The sequence below is a fragment of the Salmo salar genome, chromosome 06, assembly GCF_965601325.2.
Source record: "Salmo salar chromosome 06, fSalSal1, whole genome shotgun sequence".
Taxonomy (NCBI): Eukaryota; Metazoa; Chordata; class Actinopteri; order Salmoniformes; family Salmonidae; genus Salmo; species Salmo salar.
Genome location: NC_138296.1, coordinates 20,488,885 through 20,511,812, shown reverse-complemented (window position 1 = coordinate 20,511,812; position 22,928 = coordinate 20,488,885). Strand labels below are relative to the sequence as shown.

At 47.9% G+C, this 22,928-nt stretch overlaps 1 protein-coding gene across 1 annotated transcript in view; it reads left to right on the top strand.

The window, feature by feature from the left end:
• The window catches only part of LOC106595110 (phospholipid-transporting ATPase ABCA3), a 97,248-nt gene extending 75,697 nt beyond the window's left edge, over window positions 1–21,551 (top strand). The window contains exons 28-31 of the mRNA XM_045719865.2: window positions 13,250–13,420; window positions 13,617–13,813; window positions 17,045–17,118; window positions 18,888–21,551. Of these exons, the coding sequence (XP_045575821.2) occupies window positions 13,250–13,420; window positions 13,617–13,813; window positions 17,045–17,118; window positions 18,888–19,010 (565 nt within the window). The 3' untranslated portion in view covers window positions 19,011–21,551. The remainder of the gene's footprint in view (window positions 1–13,249; window positions 13,421–13,616; window positions 13,814–17,044; window positions 17,119–18,887) is intronic.
• The last annotated feature ends 1,377 nt before the right edge of the window (window positions 21,552–22,928 follow it).

The window sequence follows — 22,928 nt, the reverse complement described above, 5'->3', positions numbered from 1 at the left end:
TGTGTTGGTTTGGGGGTGGGGACAGTGTGTGTGTGTTGGTTTGGGGGTGGGGGACAGTGTGTGTGTGTTGGTTTGGGGGTGGGGGACAGTGTGTGTGTGTTGGTTTGGGGGTGGGGGACAGTGTGTGTGTGTGTGTTGGTTTGGGGGTGGGGGACAGTGTGTGTGTGTGTGTGTGTTGGTTTGGGGGTGGGGGACAGTGTGTGTGTGTGTGTTGGTTTGGGGGTGGGGGACAGTGTGTGTGTGTGTTGGTTTGGGGGTGGGGGACAGTGTGTGTGTGTGTGTTGGTTTGGGGGTGGGGGACAGTGTGTGTGTGTTGGTTTGGGGGTGGGGGACAGTGTGTGTGTGTGTTGGTTTGGGGGTGGGGGACAGTGTGTGTGTGTTGGTTTGGGGGTGGGGGACAGTGTGTGTGTGTGTTGGTTTGGGGGTGGGGGACAGTGTGTGTGTGTTGGTTTGGGGGTGGGGGGACAGTGTGAATTTGTGTTGGTTTGGGGGTGGGGGACAGTGTGTGTGTGTTGGTTTGGGGGTGGGGGACAGTGTGTGTGTGTTGGTTTGGGGGTGGGGGACAGTGTGTGTGTGTTGGTTTGGGTAAGGGGGACAGTGTGTGTGTGTTGGTTTGGGGGTGGGGGACAGTGTGAGTGTGTTGGTTTGGGGGTGGGGACAGTGTGTGTGTGTTGGTTTGGGGGTGGGGGACAGTGTGAATTTGTGTTGGTTTGCGGGAGGGGGACAGTGTGTGTGTTGGTTTGGGGGAGGGGGGCAGTGTGTGTGTGTTGGTTTGGGGGTGGGGACAGTGTGTGTGTTGGTTTGGGGGTGGGGGACAGTGTGTGTGTGTTGGTTTGGGGGTGGGGGACAGTGTGTGTGTGTTGGTTTGGGGGTGGGGGACAGTGTGTGTGTGTTGGTTTGGGGGTGGGGACAGTGTGTGTGTGTTGGTTTGGGGGTGGGGGACAGTGTGTGTGTGTTGGTTTGGGGGTGGGGGACAGTGTGTGTGTGTTGGTTTGGGGAGGGGGACAGTGTGTGTGTGTTGGTTTGGGGGTGGGGGACAGTGTGTGTGTGTTGGTTTGGGGGTGGGGGACAGTGTGTGTGTGTTGGTTTGGGGGTGGGGGACAGTGTGTGTGTGTTGGTTTGGGGGTGGGGGACAGTGTGTGTGTGTTGGTTTGGGGGTGGGGGACAGTGTGTGTGTGTTGGTTTGGGGGTGGGGGACAGTGTGAATTTGTGTTGGTTTGGGGGTGGGGGACAGTGTGAATTTGTGTTGGTTTGGGGGTGGGGGACAGTGTGTGTGTGTTGGTTTGGGGGTGGGGGACAGTGTGTGTGTGTTGGTTTGGGGGTGGGGGACAGTGTGTGTGTGTTGGTTTGGGGGTGGGGGACAGTGTGAGTGTGTTGGTTTGGGGGTGGGGACAGTGTGTGTGTGTTGGTTTGGGGGTGGGGGACAGTGTGAATTTGTGTTGGTTTGCGGGAGGGGGACAGTGTGTGTGTTGGTTTGGGGGAGGGGGGCAGTGTGTGTGTGTTGGTTTGGGGGTGGGGACAGTGTGTGTGTTGGTTTGGGGGTGGGGGACAGTGTGTGTGTGTTGGTTTGGGGGTGGGGGACAGTGTGAGTGTGTTGGTTTGGGGGTGGGGACAGTGTGTGTGTGTTGGTTTGGGGGTGGGGGACAGTGTGTGTGTGTTGGTTTGGGGGTGGGGACAGTGTGTGTGTGTTGGTTTGGGGGTGGGGACAGTGTGTGTGTGTTGGTTTGGGGGTGGGGGACAGTGTGTGTGTGTGTGTTGGTTTGGGGGTGGGGGACAGTGTGTGTGTGTGTGTTGGTTTGGGGGTGGGGGACAGTGTGTGTGTGTGTGTGTTGGTTTGGGGGTGGGGGACAGTGTGAGTGTGTTGGTTTGGGGGTGGGGACAGTGTGTGTGTGTTGGTTTGGGGGTGGGGGACAGTGTGAATTTGTGTTGGTTTGCGGGAGGGGGACAGTGTGTGTGTTGGTTTGGGGGAGGGGGGCAGTGTGTGTGTGTTGGTTTGGGGGTGGGGACAGTGTGTGTGTTGGTTTGGGGGTGGGGACAGTGTGTGTGTTGGTTTGGGGGTGGGGGACAGTGTGTGTGTGTTGGTTTGGGGGTGGGGGACAGTGTGAGTGTGTTGGTTTGGGGGTGGGGACAGTGTGTGTGTGTTGGTTTGGGGGTGGGGGACAGTGTGTGTGTGTTGGTTTGGGGGTGGGGGACAGTGTGTGTGTGTTGGTTTGGGGGTGGGGGACAGTGTGTGTGTGTGTGTTGGTTTGGGGGTGGGGGACAGTGTGTGTGTGTGTGTGTGTTGGTTTGGGGGTGGGGGACAGTGTGTGTGTGTGTGTTGGTTTGGGGGTGGGGGACAGTGTGTGTGTGTGTGTTGGTTTGGGGGTGGGGGACAGTGTGTGTGTGTGTGTTGGTTTGGGGGTGGGGGACAGTGTGTGTGTGTGTGTTGGTTTGGGGGTGGGGGACAGTGTGTGTGTGTTGGTTTGGGGGTGGGGGACAGTGTGTGTGTGTTGGTTTGGGGGTGGGGGACAGTGTGTGTGTGTTGGTTTGGGGGTGGGGGACAGTGTGTGTGTGTTGGTTTGGGGCGGGGCGACAGTGTGTGTGTGTTGGTTTGGGGGAGGGGGACAGTGTGTGTGTGTTGGTTTGGGGGTGGGGGACAGTGTGTGTGTGTTGGTTTGGGGGTGGGGGACAGTGTGAATTTGTGTTGGTTTGCGGGAGGGGGACAGTGTGTGTGTTGGTTTGGGGGAGGGGGGCAGTGTGTGTGTGTTGGTTTGGGGGTGGGGACAGTGTGTGTGTTGGTTTGGGGGTGGGGGACAGTGTGTGTGTGTTGGTTTGGGGGTGGGGGACAGTGTGAGTGTGTTGGTTTGGGGGTGGGGACAGTGTGTGTGTGTTGGTTTGGGGGTGGGGGACAGTGTGTGTGTGTTGGTTTGGGGGTGGGGACAGTGTGTGTGTGTTGGTTTGGGGGTGGGGACAGTGTGTGTGTGTTGGTTTGGGGGTGGGGGACAGTGTGTGTGTGTGTGTTGGTTTGGGGGTGGGGGACAGTGTGTGTGTGTGTGTTGGTTTGGGGGTGGGGGACAGTGTGTGTGTGTGTGTGTTGGTTTGGGGGTGGGGGACAGTGTGTGTGTGTGTGTTGGTTTGGGGGTGGGGGACAGTGTGTGTGTGTGTGTTGGTTTGGGGGTGGGGGACAGTGTGTGTGTGTTGGTTTGGGGGTGGGGGACAGTGTGTGTGTGTTGGTTTGGGGGTGGGGGACAGTGTGTGTGTGTTGGTTTGGGGCGGGGGGACAGTGTGTGTGTGTTGGTTTGGGGGAGGGGGACAGTGTGTGTGTGTTGGTTTGGGGGTGGGGGACAGTGTGTGTGTGTTGGTTTGGGGGTGGGGGACAGTGTGAATTTGTGTTGGTTTGGGGGTGGGGGACAGTGTGTGTGTGTTGGTTTGGGGGTGGGGACAGTGTGTGTGTGTTGGTTTGGGGGTGGGGACAGTGTGTGTGTGTTGGTTTGGGGGTGGGGACAGTGTGTGTGTGTTGGTTTGGGGGTGGGGGACAGTGTGTGTGTGTTGGTTTGGGGAGGGGGACAGTGTGTGTGTGTTGGTTTGGGGGTGGGGGACAGTGTGTGTGTGTTGGTTTGGGGGTGGGGGACAGTGTGTGTGTGTTGGTTTGGGGGTGGGGACAGTGTGTGTGTGTTGGTTTGGGGGTAGGGACAGTGTGTGTGTGTTGGTTTGGGGGTGGGGGACAGTGTGTGTGTGTTGGTTTGGGGAGGGGGACAGTGTGTGTGTGTTGGTTTGGGGGTGGGGGACAGTGTGTGTGTGTTGGTTTGGGGGTGGGGGACAGTGTGTGTGTGTTGGTTTGGGGGTGGGGGACAGTGTGTGTGTGTTGGTTTGGGGGTGGGGGACAGTGTGTGTGTGTTGGTTTGGGGGTGGGGGACAGTGTGTGTGTGTTGGTTTGGGGGTGGGGGACAGTGTGTGTGTGTTGGTTTGGGGGTGGGGGACAGTGTGAATTTGTGTTGGTTTGGGGGTGGGGGACAGTGTGAATTTGTGTTGGTTTGGGGGTGGGGGACAGTGTGTGTGTGTTGGTTTGGGGTGGGGGACAGTGTGTGTGTGTTGGTTTGGGGGTGGGGACAGTGTGTGTGTGTTGGTTTGGGGGTGGGGACAGTGTGTGTGTGTTGGTTTGGGGGTGGGGGACAGTGTGTGTGTGTTGGTTTGGGGGTGGGGGACAGTGTGTGTGTGTTGGTTTGGGGAGGGGGACAGTGTGTGTGTGTTGGTTTGGGGGTGGGGGACAGTGTGTGTGTGTTGGTTTGGGGGTGGGGGACAGTGTGTGTGTGTTGGTTTGGGGAGGGGGACAGTGTGTGTGTGTTGGTTTGGGGGTGGGGGACAGTGTGTGTGTGTTGGTTTGGGGGTGGGGGACAGTGTGTGTGTGTTGGTTTGGGGGTGGGGGACAGTGTGTGTGTGTTGGTTTGGGGGTGGGGGACAGTGTGTGTGTGTGTTGGTTTGGGGGTGGGGGACAGTGTGTGTGTGTTGGTTTGGGGGTGGGGGACAGTGTGTTTGTGTTGGTTTGGGGGTGGGGGACTGTGTGTTGGTTTGGGGGTGGGGGACAGTGTGTGTGTGTTGGTTTGGGGGTGGGGACAGTGTGTGTGTGTTGGTTTGGGGGTGGGGACAGTGTGTGTGTGTTGGTTTGGGGGTGGGGACAGTGTGTGTGTGTTGGTTTGGGGGTGGGGACAGTCTGTGTGTGTTGGTTTGGGGGTGGGGGACAGTGTGTGTGTGTTGGTTTGGGGGTTGGGGACAGTGTGTGTGTGTTGGTTTGGGGGTGGGGACAGTGTGTGTGTGTTGGTTTGGGGGTGGGGACAGTGTGTGTGTGTTGGTTTGGGGGTGGGGGACAGTGTGTGTGTGTGTGTTGGTTTGGGGGTGGGGGACAGTGTGTGTGTGTGTGTTGGTTTGGGGGTGGGGGACAGTGTGTGTGTGTGTGTTGGTTTGGGGGTGGGGGACAGTGTGTGTGTGTGTGTTGGTTTGGGGGTGGGGGACAGTGTGTGTGTGTGTGTTGGTTTGGGGGTGGGGGACAGTGTGTGTGTGTGTGTTGGTTTGGGGGTGGGGGACAGTGTGAGTGTGTTGGTTTGGGGGTGGGGACAGTGTGTGTGTGTTGGTTTGGGGGTGGGGGACAGTGTGAATTTGTGTTGGTTTGCGGGAGGGGGACAGTGTGTGTGTTGGTTTGGGGGAGGGGGGCAGTGTGTGTGTGTTGGTTTGGGGGTGGGGACAGTGTGTGTGTGTTGGTTTGGGGGTGGGGGACAGTGTGAGTGTGTTTGTTTGGGGGTGGGGACAGTGTGTGTGTGTTGGTTTGGGGGTGGGGGACAGTGTGTGTGTGTTGGTTTGGGGGTGGGGGACAGTGTGTGTGTGTGTGTTGGTTTGGGGGTGGGGGACAGTGTGTGTGTGTGTGTTGGTTTGGGGGTGGGGGACAGTGTGTGTGTGTGTGTTGGTTTGGGGGTGGGGGACAGTGTGTGTGTGTTGGTTTGGGGGTGGGGGACAGTGTGTGTGTGTTGGTTTGGGGGTGGGGGACAGTGTGTGTGTGTTGGTTTGGGGGTGGGGGACAGTGTGTGTGTGTTGGTTTGGGGCGGGGGGACAGTGTGTGTGTGTTGGTTTGGGGGAGGGGGACAGTGTGTGTGTGTTGGTTTGGGGGTGGGGGACAGTGTGTGTGTGTTGGTTTGGGGGTGGGGGACAGTGTGTGTGTGTTGGTTTGGGGGTGGGGGACAGTGTGAATTTGTGTTGGTTTGCGGGAGGGGGACAGTGTGTGTGTTGGTTTGGGGGAGGGGGGCAGTGTGTGTGTGTTGGTTTGGGGGTGGGGACAGTGTGTGTGTTGGTTTGGGGGTGGGGGACAGTGTGTGTGTGTTGGTTTGGGGGTGGGGGACAGTGTGAGTGTGTTGGTTTGGGGGTGGGGACAGTGTGTGTGTGTTGGTTTGGGGGTGGGGGACAGTGTGTGTGTGTTGGTTTGGGGGTGGGGACAGTGTGTGTGTGTTGGTTTGGGGGTGGGGACAGTGTGTGTGTGTTGGTTTGGGGGTGGGGACAGTGTGTGTGTGTTGGTTTGGGGGTGGGGGACAGTGTGTGTGTGTGTGTGTGTTGGTTTGGGGGTGGGGGACAGTGTGTGTGTGTGTGTGTGTTGGTTTGGGGGTGGGGGACAGTGTGTGTGTGTTGGTTTGGGGGTGGGGGACAGTGTGTGTGTGTGTTGGTTTGGGGGTGGGGGACAGTGTGTGTGTGTTGGTTTGGGGGTGGGGGACAGTGTGTGTGTGTTGGTTTGGGGGTGGGGGACAGTGTGAGTGTGTTGGTTTGGGGGTGGGGACAGTGTGTGTGTGTTGGTTTGGGGGTGGGGGACAGTGTGTGTGTGTTGGTTTGGGGGTGGGGACAGTGTGTGTGTGTTGGTTTGGGGGTGGGGACAGTGTGTGTGTGTTGGTTTGGGGGTGGGGGACAGTGTGTGTGTGTGTGTTGGTTTGGGGGTGGGGGACAGTGTGTGTGTGTGTGTGTGTGTTGGTTTGGGGGTGGGGGACAGTGTGTGTGTGTGTGTTGGTTTGGGGGTGGGGGACAGTGTGTGTGTGTGTGTTGGTTTGGGGGTGGGGGACAGTGTGTGTGTGTTGGTTTGGGGGTGGGGGACAGTGTGTGTGTGTGTTGGTTTGGGGGTGGGGGACAGTGTGTGTGTGTTGGTTTGGGGGTGGGGGACAGTGTGTGTGTGTTGGTTTGGGGCGGGGGGACAGTGTGTGTGTGTTGGTTTGGGGGAGGGGGACAGTGTGTGTGTGTTGGTTTGGGGGTGGGGGACAGTGTGTGTGTGTTGGTTTGGGGGTGGGGGACAGTGTGAATTTGTGTTGGTTTGGGGGTGGGGGACAGTGTGTGTGTGTTGGTTTGGGGGTGGGGACAGTGTGTGTGTGTTGGTTTGGGGGTGGGGACAGTGTGTGTGTGTTGGTTTGGGGGTGGGGGACAGTGTGTGTGTGTTGGTTTGGGGAGGGGGACAGTGTGTTGGTTTGGGGGTGGGGGACAGTGTGTGTGTGTTGGTTTGGGGGTGGGGGACAGTGTGTGTGTGTTGGTTTGGGGGTGGGGGACAGTGTGTGTGTGTTGGTTTGGGGGTGGGGGACAGTGTGTGTGTGTTGGTTTGGGGGTGGGGGACAGTGTGTGTGTGTTGGTTTGGGGGTGGGGGACAGTGTGTGTGTGTTGGTTTGGGGGTGGGGGACAGTGTGTGTGTGTTGGTTTGGGGGTGGGGGACAGTGTGAATTTGTGTTGGTTTGGGGGTGGGGGACAGTGTGTGTGTGTTGGTTTGGGGGTGGGGGACAGTGTGTGTGTGTTGGTTTGGGGTGGGGGACAGTGTGTGTGTGTTGGTTTGGGGGTGGGGACAGTGTGTGTGTGTTGGTTTGGGGGTGGGGGACAGTGTGTGTGTGTTGGTTTGGGGGTGGGGGACAGTGTGTGTGTGTTGGTTTGGGGAGGGGGACAGTGTGTGTGTGTTGGTTTGGGGGTGGGGGACAGTGTGTGTGTGTTGGTTTGGGGGTGGGGGACAGTGTGTGTGTGTTGGTTTGGGGGTGGGGGACAGTGTGTGTGTGTTGGTTTGGGGGTGGGGGACAGTGTGTGTGTGTGTTGGTTTGGGGGTGCGGGACAGTGTGTGTGTGTTGGTTTGGGGGTGGGGGACAGTGTGTTTGTGTTGGTTTGGGGGTGGGGGACTGTGTGTTGGTTTGGGGGTGGGGGACAGTGTGTGTGTGTGTTGGTTTGGGGGTGGGGACAGTGTGTGTGTGTGTTGGTTTGGGGGTGGGGACAGTGTGTGTGTGTTGGTTTGGGGGTGGGGACAGTCTGTGTGTGTTGGTTTGGGGGTGGGGGACAGTGTGTGTGTGTTGGTTTGGGGGTTGGGGACAGTGTGTTTGTGTTGGTTTGGGGGTGGGGGACAGTGTGAATTTGTGTTGGGGTGGGGGACTGTGTGTGTTGGTTTGGGGGTAGGGGACTGTGTGTGTTGGTTTGGGGGTGGGGGACAGTGTGTGTGTGTTGGTTTGGGGGTGGGGACAGTGTGTGTGTGTTGGTTTGGGGGTGGGGACAGTGTGTGTGTTGGTTTGGGGGTGGGGACAGTGTGTGTGTTGGTTTGGGGGTGGGGACAGTGTGTGTGTGTTGGTTTGGGGGTGGGGGACAGTGTGTGTGTGTGTGTTGGTTTGGGGGTGGGGGACAGTGTGTTTGTGTTGGTTTGGGGGACAGTGTGTGTGTTGGTTTGGGGGTGGGGGACAGTGTGAATTTGTGTTGGTTTGGGGGTGGGGGACAGTGTGTGTGTGTGTGTTGGTTTGGGGGTCGTGGACAGTGTGTGCGTGTTGGTTTGGGGGTGGGGACAGCGTGAATTTGTGTTGGTTTGGGGGTGGGGGACAGTGTGTGTGTGTTTGTTTGGGGGTGGGGACAGTGTGTGTGTGTTGGTTTGGGGGTGGGGGACACTGTGTGCGTGTTGGTTTGGGGGTGGGGGACAGTGTGTGTGTTGGTTTGGGGGAGGGGGACAGTGTGAATTTGTGTTGTTTGGGGGTGGGGGACAGTGTGTGTGTGTTGGGGAGGGGGACAGTGTGTGTGTTGGTTTGGGGGAGGGGGACAGTGTGTGTGTGTTGGTTTGGGGGAGGGGACTGTGTGTGTGTGTGTGTGTGTGGACTTTTGTGGCTGAAATCTCTTCACAGATCATACTACAGGAGGCCGTCTATTGTTCACATACAAAATAATTAATCTGGTGTGTGTAAGGCACTTGCAGGTCAGAGAGCCCTTTTCTTGCTATATCTGTTGTTCTCCTTCTCCCTCTATAGATATATCTTGTCCTATAGTGTACACTACTCCTTCTCTCTCTATAGATATATCTTGTCCTATAGTGTACACTACTCCTTCTCTCTCTAGAGATATATCTTGTCCTATAGTGTACACTACTCCTTCTCTCTCTATAGATATATCTTGTCCTATAGTGTACACTACTCCTTCTCTCTCTATAGATATATCTTGTTCTATAGTGTACACTAGTCCTTCTCTCTCTATAGATATATCTTGTCCTATAGTGTACACTACTCCTTCTCTCTCTAGAGATATATCTTGTCCTATAGTGTACACTACTCCTTCTCTCTCTAGAGATATATCTTGTCCTATAGTGTACACTACTCCTTCTCTCCCTCTATAGATATATCTTGTCCTATAGTGTACACTACTCCTTCTCTCCCTCTATAGATATATCTTGTTCTATAGTGTACACTACTCCTCCCTCTATAGATATATCTTGTCCTATAGTGTACACTAGTTCTTCTCCCTCTAGAGATATATCTTGTCCTATAGTGTACACTACTCCTTCTCCCTCTAGAGATATATCTTGTCCTATAGTGTACACTACTCCTTCTCTCTATAGAGATATATCTTGTCCTATAGTGTACACTACTCCTTCTCTCTCTAGAGATATATCTTGTCCTATAGTGTACACTACTCCTTCTCCCTCTAGAGATATATCTTGTCCTATAGTGTACACTACTCCTTCTCTCTATAGATATATCTTGTCCTATAGTGTACACTACTCCTTCTCCCTCTATAGATATATCTTGTCCTATAGTGTACACTAGTCCTTCTCTCTCTATAGATATATCTTGTCCTATAGTGTACACTACTCCTTCTCTCTCTATAGATATATCTTGTCCTATAGTGTACACTACTCCTTCTCTCTATAGAGATATATCTTGTCCTATAGTGTACACTACTCCTTCTCTCTCTAGAGATATATCTTGTCCTATAGTGTACACTACTCCTTCTCCCTCTATAGATATATCTTGTCCTATAGTGTACACTACTCCTTCTCTCTCTATAGATATATCTTGTCCTATAGTGTACACTACTCCTTCTCTCTCTATAGATATATCTTGTCCTATAGTGTACACTACTCCTTCTCTCTCTATAGATATATCTTGTCCTATAGTGTACACTACTCCTTCTCTCTCTAGAGATATATCTTGTCCTATAGTGTACACTACTCCTTCTCTCTATAGAGATATATCTTGTCCTATAGTGTACACTACTCCTTCTCTCTCTATAGATATATCTTGTCCTATAGTGTACACTACTCCTTCTCTCTCTAGAGATATATCTTGTTCTATAGTGTACACTACTCCTTCTCTCTCTAGAGATATATCTTGTCCTATAGTGTACACTACTCCTTCTCTCTATAGAGATATATCTTGTCCTATAGTGTACACTACTCCTTCTCTCTATAGAGATATATCTTGTCCTATAGTGTACACTACTCCTTCTCTCTCTATAGATATATCTTGTCCTATAGTGTACACTACTCCTTCTCTCTCTAGAGATATATCTTGTTCTATAGTGTACACTACTCCTTCTCTCTCTAGAGATATATCTTGTCCTATAGTGTACACTAGTCCTTCTCTCTCTAGAGATATATCTTGTCCTATAGTGTACACTACTCCTTCTCTCTCTAGAGATATATCTTGTCCTATAGTGTACACTACTCCTCCCTCTATAGATATATCTTGTCCTATAGTGTACACTACTCCTTCTCGCTCTATAGATATATCTTGTCCTATAGTGTACACTACTCCTTCTCTCTCTATAGATACATCTTGTCCTATAGTGTACACTACTCCTTCTCTCTCTATAGATATATCTTGTCCTATAGTGTACACTACTCCTTCTCTCTCTATAGATATATCTTGTCCTATAGTGTACACTACTCCTTCTCTCTCTAGAGATATATCTTGTCCTATAGTGTACACTACTCCTTCTCTCTATAGAGATATATCTTGTCCTATAGTGTACAATCCTCCTTCTCTCTCTATAGATATATCTTGTCCTATAGTGTACACTAGTTCTTCTCTCTATAGAGATATATCTTGTCCTATAGTGTACAATCCTCCTTCTCTCTCTATAGATATATCTTGTCCTATAGTGTACACTACTCCTTCTCTCTCTAGAGATATATCTTGTCCTATAGTGTACACTACTCCTTCTCCCTCTAGAGATATATCTTGTCCTATAGTGTACACTAGTTCTTCTCCCTCTAGAGATATATCTTGTCCTATAGTGTACACTACTCCTTCTCTCTCTAGAGATATATCTTGTCCTATAGTGTACACTACTCCTTCTCTCTCTATAGATATATCTTGTCCTATAGTGTACACTACTCCTTCTCTCCCTCTATAGATATATCTTGTCCTATAGTGTACACTACTCCTTCTCTCCCTCTATAGATATATCTTGTCCTATAGTGTACACTACTCCTCCCTCTATAGATATATCTTGTCCTATAGTGTACACTACTCCTTCTCGCTCTAGAGATATATCTTGTCCTATAGTGTACACTAGTCCTTCTCTCTATAGATATATCTTGTCCTATAGTGTACACTACTCCTTCTCCCTCTATAGATATATCTTGTCCTATAGTGTACACTACTCCTTCTCTCCCTCTATAGATATATCTTGTCCTATAGTGTACACTACTCCTTCTCTCTCTATAGATATATCTTGTCCTATAGTGTACACTACTCCTTCTCTCTCTATAGATATATCTTGTCCTATAGTGTACACTAGTCCTTCTCTCTCTAGAGATATATCTTGTTCTATAGTGTACACTACTCCTTCTCTCTCTAGAGATATATCTTGTCCTATAGTGTACACTACTCCTTCTCTCTCTATAGATATATCTTGTCCTATAGTGTACACTACTCCTTCTCTCCCTCTATAGATATATCTTGTCCTATAGTGTACACTACTCCTTCTCTCTCTATAGATATATCTTGTTCTATAGTGTACACTACTCCTTCTCTCTCTATAGAGATATATCTTGTCCTATAGTGTACACTACTCCTTCTCTCTCTATAGATATATCTTGTTCTATAGTGTACACTACTCCTTCTCTCTCTATAGAGATATATCTTGTCCTATAGTGTACACTACTCCTTCTCTCTCTATAGATATATCTTGTCCTATAGTGTACACTACTCCTTCTCTCTCTATAGATATATCTTGTCCTATAGTGTACACTACTCCTTCTCTCTCTATAGATATATCTTGTCCTATAGTGTACACTACTCCTTCTCTCTCTATAGATATATCTTGTCCTATAGTGTACACTACTCCTTCTCTCCCTCTATAGATATATCTTGTCCTATAGTGTACACTACTCCTTCTCTCCCTCTATAGATATATCTTGTCCTATAGTGTACACTACTCCTTCTCTCCCTCTATAGATATATCTTGTTCTATAGTGTACACTACTCCTTCTCTCTCTAGAGATATATCTTGTCCTATAGTGTACACTACTCCTTCTCGCTCTATAGATATATCTTGTCCTATAGTGTACACTACTCCTTCTCTCTCTATAGATATATCTTGTCCTATAGTGTACACTAGTCCTTCTCTCTCTATAGATATATCTTGTCCTATAGTGTACACTACTCCTTCTCTCTCTATAGATATATCTTGTCCTATAGTGTACACTACTCCTTCTCTCTCTATAGATATATCTTGTCCTATAGTGTACACTACTCCTTCTCTCCCTCTATAGATATATCTTGTCCTATAGTGTACACTACTCCTTCTCTCCCTCTATAGATATATCTTGTTCTATAGTGTACACTACTCCTTCTCTCTCTAGAGATATATCTTGTCCTATAGTGTACACTACTCCTTCTCTCTCTAGAGATATATCTTGTCCTATAGTGTACACTACTCCTTCTCTCTCTAGAGATATATCTTGTCCTATAGTGTACACTACTCCTTCTCTCTCTAGAGATATATCTTGTCCTATAGTGTACACTACTCCTTCTCTCTCTATAGATATATCTTGTCCTATAGTGTACACTACTCCTTCTCTCTCTATAGATATATCTTGTCCTATAGTGTACACTACTCCTTCTCTCCCTCTATAGATATATCTTGTTCTATAGTGTACACTACTCCTTCTCTCCCTCTATAGATATATCTTGTCCTATAGTGTACACTACTCCTTCTCTCTCTAGAGATATATCTTGTCCTATAGTGTACACTACTCCTTCTCCCTCTATAGATATATCTTGTTCTATAGTGTACACTACTCCTTCTCTCTCTAGAGATATATCTTGTCCTATAGTGTACACTACTCCTTCTCTCTCTAGAGATATTTCTCATGAATGTCAAGATATTACTGAGTACAAACACACTCCGTTTCCTCCTTCCTCCCTCTCTCTCCCTCTTGCCCCTCTCCCTCCCCATCCCTTCTCCCTCAAATCCCTTCCTATCCCCCCCCCCCCCCTTTCTACCTCTCTACCTCCAGTGGGGGCAATAAGAGGAAGCTGAGTGCGGCTGTGGCTCTGATTGGTGGACCCCCGGTCATCTTCCTGGACGAGCCGTCCACTGGCATGGACCCCGTTGCTAGGCGACTGCTGTGGGACGCCGTGACGCGCACCCGAGAGTCTGGAAAGGCCATCATCATCACTTCTCACAGGTGAGCATAGCACACGCACACACCATCCTCTTCATCGCCACTATCACCGTCCTCCACCTTCCAGTACAGTCATTACTGTGTCACAGAAAGGAACAGAGTGACTCAGAGAATAAAATAGATGCTGTCGTGCTTGGTTTATCTTTCTCCCTCTCCTCTTTTGTTCCACTATTCTTCCCCTTCTCTCTCTCTGCTGTAGTATGGAGGAATGTGAGGCTCTGTGTACCCGGCTGGCTGTGATGGTGAACGGTCAGTTTAAGTGTCTGGGCAGTCCCCAGCACCTGAAGAGTAAGTTTGGCAGTGGCTACACACTACTGGCTAAAGTACGAGTGGACAAGGAGGTGGAGGATAGCGACCTGCAACTCTTCAAGGACTTCATCGAGAGCACCTTCCCAGGTCAGAGAGACACACACACACTCTGAGTCAGACTCATGAACATACACGGGTGTACACACACAAACAAACTTATACAGGCGCGCATAGTGTACGCACACACACACGTAGACATGCACAAATACTCACGAGCACGTATGCACCCCACCCCCTGAGGCTGGTTCAAAGATAATCCAAGATGTTTGACTGTCAATGGTTTAGGGCAGTAGTTCCTAAAGTTTTTATAGTCCCATACCGCTTCAAACATTCACCCTCCTCCAGCTGCGTACCCCCTCTAGCACCAGGGTCAGCACACTCTCAAATGTTTTTTTTGGGCCATCATTGTAATAAGCCTGCCACACACACACTATACGACACATTTATTAAACATAAGAATGAGTGAGAGTTTTTGTCACAACCCGGCTCATGGGAAGTGACAAAGAGCTCTTATAGGACCAGGGCACAAATAATAATAATCAATAATTTTACGCTTTATTTAGCCATCTTACATATAAAACTTTATGTTCATTGAAAATTGTGAATTACTCACCACAGGTTAATGAGAAGGGTGTGCTTGAAAGGATGCACATAACTCTGCAATGTTGGGTTGTGGAAATAGTCTCAGTCTTAAATAATTTTCCACACACTGTGCCTGTATTTAGTTTTCATGCTAGTGTGGGCTGAGAATCCACTCTCACATAGGTACGTGGTTGCAAAAGGGCATCAGTGTCTTAACAGCTGATTTGCCAAGGCAGGACACTCTGAACGCAGCCCTATCTAGAAATCTGGCAGTGGCTTCTGTTTAAATGACATTTTCACAGAACCGCTTGTCTGAATTTCGATGAGGCTCTCTTGTTCAGATATCGATAAGTGGACTGGAGGCAGGGCATGAAAGGGATAATGAATCCAGTTGTTTGTGTCGTCCCTTTCGGGAAAGTATCTACGTAACTGCGCACCCAACTCACTCAGGTGCTTCGCTGTATCACATTTGACATTGTCGGTAAGCTTGAGTTCATTTGCACACAAAAAAATCATACAATGATGTAAAGACCTGTGTGTTGTCCTTGTTAATGCAGACAGAGAAGAGCTCCAACTTAGCCTCAATTTTGTCCCGCACATTGATAGTTGCGGAGAGTCCCTGTAATCCTAGATTCAGATCATTCAGGCGAGGAAAAAACATCACCCAGATAGGCCAGTCATATGAGAAACTTGTCATCATGCAAGCAGTCAGACAAGTGAAAATTATGGTCAGTAAAGAGAACTTTAAGCTCTTCTCTCAATTAAAAAAATGTGTCAATACTTTGATAACCCTTGATAACCAGCGCACTTCTGTATGTTGTAAAAGCATTACATGGTCGCTGCCCATATCATGGCATAATGCAGAAAATACACAAGAGTTCAGGGGCCTTGCTTTAACGAAGTTAACCATTTTCACTGTAGTGTCCAAAACGTCTTTCAAGCTGTCAGGCATTCCCTTGGCAGCAAGAGCTTTTCGGTAGATGCTGCAGTGTACCCAAGTGGCGTCGGGAGCAACTGCTTGCACAGGCGTTACCACGCCACTATGTCTCCCTGTCATGGCTTTTGCGCCATCAGTACAGATACCAACACATCTTAACCACCAAAGTCCATTTGATGGCACAAAGCTGTCCAGTACTTTAAACATATCCTCTCCTGTTGTCCTGGTTTCCAGTGGTTTCCAGAAGAGGATGTCTTCTTTAATTTACCCACCCATAAACGTAACGGACATATACCAGGAGCTGTGCCAGGCCTGCCACATCTGTTGATTCATCCAGCTGTAACGCATAGAATTCACTGGCTTGTATGCAAAGAAGTAATTGTTTCAAAGCATCTCCTGCCATGTCACTGATGCGTCGTGAAACAGTGTTGTTTGATGAAGACATTGTCTGTGTGTTTTTTTTAGGCCTTTTCCCCCAGCATTGTTCCAGTCATATCCGCGGCAGCAGGAAGAATTAAGTCCTCCACAATAGTATGGGGCTTGACTGTCCTAGCCACTCAGTAGCTCACCATATAAGACGCTTCTAGCCCCTTCTTATTCATGGTATCTGTTGCTTTTATACATGTCTTACTACTCAAAAGTCGTCTATTCTAGCTCAAACTCCCATGGCTTATTTTTCAAATTTCGTCATATTTCGTTTCTAAATGTCTGCGCAAGAGTGAAGGTTTCAAATCAAATCAAAGTTTATTTGTCACGTGCGCTGAATACAACAGGTGAAAGAAATTACAGTGAAATGCTTACTTACAGGCTCTAACCAATAGTGCGGGGAAAAAAAGGTGTGTGTGTGTGTGGGTGGGTAAGTAAAGAAATAAAACAACAGTAAAAATACATTTGAAAATAAGAGTAGCAAGGCTAATACAGACACTGGTTAGTCAGGCTGATTGAGGTAGTATGTACATGTAGGTATGGTTAAAGTGACTATGCATATATGATGAACAGAGAATAGCAGTAGTGTAAAAGAGGGGTTGGCGGGTGGTGGGACACAATGCAGATAGCCCAGTTAGCCAATGTGTGGGAGCACTGGTTCTGGTTGGTCGGGCCAATTGAGGTACTATGTACATGAATGTATAGTTAAAGTGACTATGCATATAAGATAAACAGAGAGTAGCGGGAGGGCACACAATGCAAATAGTCTGGGTAGCCATTTGATTACCTGTTCAGGAGTCTTTTGGCTTGGGGGTAAAAACTGTTGAGAAGCCTTTTGGTCCTAGACTTGGCACTCCGGTACCGCTTGCCATGTGGTAGTAGAGAGAACAGTCTATGACTGGGGTGGCTGGGGTCTTTGACAATTTTCAGGGCCTTCCTCTGACACCGCCTGGTGTAGAGGTCCTGGATGGCAGGAAGCTTTGCCCCAGTGATGTACTGGGCCGTATGCACTACCCTCTGAAGTGCCTTGCGGTCAGAGGCCGAGCAATTGCCGTACCAGGCAGTGATGCAACCGGTCAGGATGCTCTCGATGTTGCAGCTGTAGAACCTTTTGAGGATCTCAGGACCCATGCCAAATCTTTTTAGTTTCCTGAGGGGGAATAGGCTTTGTCGTGAGAGAGTAATGGTTAATGTGATTGAATGTTAATTATTTGACTAGGCTGCCTGTATTTGACATTGTGTTTTTGTTTCGATGAACACTAGATGGTTTAATTTTATTTTTGGCAGTGAAACAAGGCTACGCCCTACCTCAGTTTGGGAATACCTGGTTTAGGGGGTTGGTCTAACATGACATCACTTCCTTCTCTCCACAGGAAGTCTACTAACAGATGAACACCAGGGCATGGTGCACTACCACTTAACTGACAAGACTCTCACCTGGGCACAGGTAACTATCTCTCTTTCTCTTTCTCAGCCGGTCCCTATTCACTCCCTAACCCTTCTCCTTGGCCCTAACCTGTCAGCCAACCTGTCTTTTAGACTGTAATAACACCATCTAGTGGAGACCTTTACCTGTCAGCCAACCTGTCTTTTAGACTGTAATAACACCATCTAGTGGAGCCCTTTACCTGTCAGCCAACCTGTCTTTTAGACTGTGATAACACCATCTAGTGGAGCCCTTTACCTGTCAGCCAACCTGTCTTTTAGACTGTGATAACACCATCTAGTGGAGACCTTTACCTGTCAGCCAACCTGTCTTTTAGACTGTAATAACACCATCTAGTGGAGACCTTTACCTGTCAGCCAACCTGTCTTTTAGACTGTGATAACACCATCTAGTGGAGCCCTTTACCTGTCAGCCAACCTGTCTTTTAGACTGTAATAACACCATCTAGTGGAGACCTTTACCTGTCAGACAACCTGTCTTTTAGACTGTAATAACACCATCTAGTGGAGACCTTTACCTGTCAGCCAACCTGTCTTTTAGACTGTGTAAGAGCACCATCTAGTGGAGACCTTTACCTGTCAGCTAACCTGTCTTTTAGACTGTGATAACACCATCTAGTGGAGACCTTTACCTGTCAGCCAACCTGTCTTTTAGACTGTAATAACACCATCTAGTGGAGCCCTTTACCTGTCAGCCAACCTGTCTTTTAGACTGTAATAACACTATCTAGTGGAGACCTTTACCTGTCAGCCAACCTGTCTTTTAGACTGTAATAACACCATCTAGTGGAGACCTTTACCTGTCAGCCAACCTGTCTTTTAGACTGTGTAAGAGCACCATCTAGGTGGAGCCCTTTACCTGTCAGCTAACCTGTCTTTTAGACTGTAATAACACCATCTAGTGGAGACCTTTACCTGTCAGCCAACCTGTCTTTTAGACTGTAATAACACCATCTAGTGGAGCCCTTTACCTGTCAGCCAACCTGTCTTTTAGACTGTAATAACACCATCTAGTGGAGCCCTTTACCTGTCAGCCAACCTGTCTTTTAGACTGTGTAAGAGCACCATCTAGTGGAGACCTTTACCTGTCAGCTAACCTGTCTTTTAGACTGTGATAACACCATCTAGTGGAGCCCTTTACCTGTCAGCCAACCTGTCTTTTAGACTGTGATAACACCATCTAGTGGAGACCTTTACCTGTCAGCCAACCTGTCTTTTAGACTGTGATAACACCATCTAGTGGAGACCTTTACCTGTCAGCCAACCTGTCTTTTAGACTGTGATAACACCATCTAGTGGAGACCTTTACCTGTCAGCCAACCTGTCTTTTAGACTGTAATAACACCATCTAGTGGAGCCCTTTACCTGTCAGCCAACCTGTCTTTTAGACTGTAATAACACCATCTAGTGGAGACCTTTACCTGTCAGCCAACCTGTCTTTTAGACTGTGTAAGAGCACCATCTAGTGGAGACCTTTACCTGTCAGCTAACCTGTCTTTTAGACTGTAAGAGCAATATCTAGTGGAGACCTAACCTGTCAGCTAACCTGTCTTTTAGACTGTAATGTCTTTTAGACTGTGTAAGAGCAATATCTAGTGGAGGAAGAATGTAATGACTCTTGGCACTAAGTGTATTTGCCTTCGATTTGTATCTGACTACTCCACACTATTGACGTTGTCAGATACAGCTTTTGATTTCAGGCTAAGCACTGACTCACCCTCTTATTTCCCTCTTTCTCTCCCCTCTCTTCATCCCCCCATCCTCCCCAAGGTGTTTGGTACCCTGGAGGCAGCCAAAGAGAAGTACAACATCGACGACTACGCTGTGAGCCAGATCTCCCTGGAACAGGTGTTCCTCAGCTTCGCCCAGTTCCAGCACTGCAGCAGGAAATAGATGGCGCGAGGTGGAAGAAGAGGGGGAGCTCCATCTCTCTGTTTCTCTCTTTTTCTGTCTGTCCATCTGTCGTGTGTATCTCTCCACTCTGTGTGGATGACCTGTGTACATGGACTCGACTATGTGACGCGCCACTGAACTATGATCAGGTCTTGATCTACACACACAGACAGACGCTGTGCAGTGATGGAGCAGAGGTTGAATCCCTGGACACCCGGACTTCAACGTGGCCATGTAACCCCAGCTCCCTCTAACCCCGCTGGGCTTGGACCGCCAACCAGACTGGACCCGTTGATCCAAGCCTGGGTCTTAACCATCAACCACTCCTTTCTCTTCTGTTCAATCAGTTTGTGTGTTGAACATTTAGGTCAGTCCAGAGGCAAGGTTAGGGAGTTCGGTTTGGGGGGGGGGGGGGGGAACATCTAAGTTAACATCTAAGGAATCTTAGATGTTACCCCTTTTTTGTCTTTGACGTTTAAATACCATGTAAACAACTGGATACCACTGGATATGAGTGGTCTGCTCTGTACAATACAACTCAGCCTTGTGAATGTGTGACACGCAGGGTTGTGAATGTGTGACAGACCTTTTTGTGAACTTGTATGCAGCTTTTTTTGTTATGTATAATTTGTCTCCTCATATGATTCTTACTGTGACCCTAAACAATTGTGCACAGTGGGTATTGTTCGTCACTGATATGATTGAAATATACAATGAGGCACTTCAAGTGAGGCAGTTGTAAAACAAATCAACACATTTTTTTTTCTTTATTAGGGTAAATGCCATGCTAATGCCATGCCAGGGTAAATGCTATGCTCTAACGCTTGCTCATCCTTTTTGGTCGGATGTAAATTATGTAATAGATTCATGGTACTGAAGCCACTTCCTGTAGGAAATCATTAGATTGGTTTGCAGAAACGTTGCAGGAACATTAGCTAACAATTCCATGTTTGAATGAACAACAACCTCTCTGCACTGCATTGCATGGCACACAAAAAGCCTGCTAGATATTGAGATGCCCTCAGACCATCATTGAAATTCCTGTTTGCAAGATTCAGAAAGAAAAAAACGTCTTGAAGGATTTGGGCATGTTGGACTGTGTGGTTTCTATCCTTAGCATGGTGTCCACTGACTGAAGCACAACTTCCCTTTCTAAGGGCTACAGTAAGTTTGATGCCGTGTCATAGTTACAGAATCACTATATCCACCTGCTGAGGTACAGATATGTTATTTGACTTTAAGGGATAGGTCAATGACCTTGTGAAATCGCTGAACTATCCCTTTAAGTGAGGTGTTTTTTGGTTGGTTTACCCACACTAATTTAACTGCAGCTTAAGCATTTCATGTTAACTTTATTTGTTTGTGTGCTGTCCCTTTACTGCTGTCAATTATACTACTACAGTACTACAATGTTATTCCTGAAGGCTGAAACAAAATTATGTTTTTGCTTATCAATGTGTAGATTGCATTACAGCTATGGACCAATGCACTGTTACGTCCTCTTAATATAGAGTTTAGAGTACTTTACTATAGAGTAACACACCGTCCAGTCAACAAATCAGTCACTGATTTCCGTCCATTGGCAGTTTTTTCCCATTTGCAAACCCTTAATGCAATTGAATGAAGAGGTTGAATAAGAATGTGAGGTTTAAAGACAATAGCTTCCACAAGAATGAAAGTATTTCTGTCCAGACAGAGAATTCCTGCTTCTTGTCCCAGCATTCCATTTATACATGTTTTTGCTTTGTGGAAAATGTTTAGGCCTAGTCCAATATTTAGTCCCCTTGTCTAGACATGCTAAGTCTCCTATGTTCTCCCAATGCTACACTGGTTGATGTGGTTATGTATCTAAACTATCAACAGTAGTCATGGGAGCATAGTGTAAACGTCTTAAAGGGATAGCTGATTTTTGTTGTTGATGTTTTCACATAAAGTAAACTGTCCTTTTTAAAAGAATGTTTCTGAAGATGGTTAACTTATCAATGCAACTGACTGTAAAACAGCCCCACACAAGGACCATGAAGGATCAACTCTGCCCCACCCCCCACCGATAGCTCACTCAATCTAACGAGTTGACTTTTTCTTTAAGCACTTTTGACTTAAACCTCCAACAATGGCTGTTTCTGGGATAGTTGAACTTAAGCACTGCGTAGGATAGTTGACAAACTGATAGGCAAGTGGTTACAGACTTAAATAGAGGCTGATGTTCATGTTTGGAAGACAAAAAATAGGGCTTATTGAGTATATAGGGCTCTGTCCTGACAAATTATGTTTTTGTTACGTTTCTACATATCATAGATGCCAGTTCATCTATATGGACATGTCTTACAGCTACATCTCATTTTGAGTTAAGTAAAAGAACTTGAAAACATTGTGATGATGATGCATATGATTAGGATAAAATACTATGTATCATATTTAAAAAAGGGAATCTTCATCATTGTACTCATATGTACTGTATCATGGAACTAACCTTGTCTACTGTATAATTACTGCTATTATTTTTAAATTAAATTTGCTCTATGCAAATTGAAACAAAAACTAGTATTCCTTTACTTTAGAAACACCACACTCCCATTATACATGATCAATGATGAGGTATTTCTAATAATAAGCCAGCTGTTCTACAAATGTATAAAACTGGACCAGCTGGACTCAGCCAGCAGTACACTGTGGTCATATACTGTTAACACCTATATGCTTTGTTTGTGAATCAGAGCATGACCCGTGTGTATCTCCTCAGTAGTTACAACCCAGTTTTTCTCTGGTGTTTTCAGAGGGAAAGGCACAGAAACCCTCAGTAGTTACAACCCAGTTTTTCTCTGGGGTTTTCAGAGGGAAAGGCACAGAAACCCTCAGCAGTTACAACCCAGTTTTTCTCTGGTGTTTTCAGAGGGAAAGGCACAGAAACCCTCAGTAGTTACAACCCAGTTTTTCTCTGGGGTTTTCAGAGGGAAAGGCACAGAAACCCTCAGCAGTTACAACCCAGTTTTTCTCTGGTGTTTTCAGAGGGAAAGGCACAGAAACCCTCAGCAGTTACAACCCAGTTTTTCTCTGGGGTTTTCAGAGGGAAAGGCACAGAAACCATCAGTAGTTACAACCCAGTTTTTCTCTGGGGTTTTCAGAGGGAAAGGCACAGAAGCCATCAGTAGTTACAACCCAGTTTTTCTCTGGTGTTTTCAGAGGGAAAGGCACAGAAACCCTCAGCAGTTACAACCCAGTTTTTCTCTGGGGTTTTCAGAGGGAAAGGCACAGAAACCATCAGTAGTTACAACCCAGTTTTTCTCTGGGGTTTTCAGAGGGAAAGGCACAGAAACCATCAGTAGTTACAACCCAGTTTTTCTCTGGGGTTTTCAGAGGGAAAGGCACAGAAACTTTGACGATGGACAGGAATCTTGCAGGACCAGTTATTTGACCTCCCTATTCCCTGGTGTATTGCCAGATTAGCATATATGGTCATACAACCTGGAACCTATGGGCTGGTTTCCCAGTCTAGGACTATGCTAAATCTGTCTGGGAAACCTTTATTGGGCTTGGGTTATTCTTTCACTCCCCTGAATGGAAAAGTAGGGGTTGGTCAAAGACATTCATATTACCAGGAAGCATGGAGAAAAGTATTTTATAGTTGTGAGAGGGATTAGTGTCAGTTCCTTGTTCATGTTCACAATCTGCTAACTGCTTCTTCAGAAAGTGTGAAACACAATCAGACCTAAAATACAATCGAGGTTAAACTGTATTCCTACTTCCTCTTATTCAGTTTTGTGATTACATTTAATCAGTAAATTCTCTGTTGCTCAGTATAGGCGGACAGGGGCGGAAAGCCCAGGAGGGATGGGGGGGACACGACCCCCCCCATTCTGGGAAAAATATGATTTGTCCCCCCCAATATATCACTGTAAACATAACTATGTCATTTAA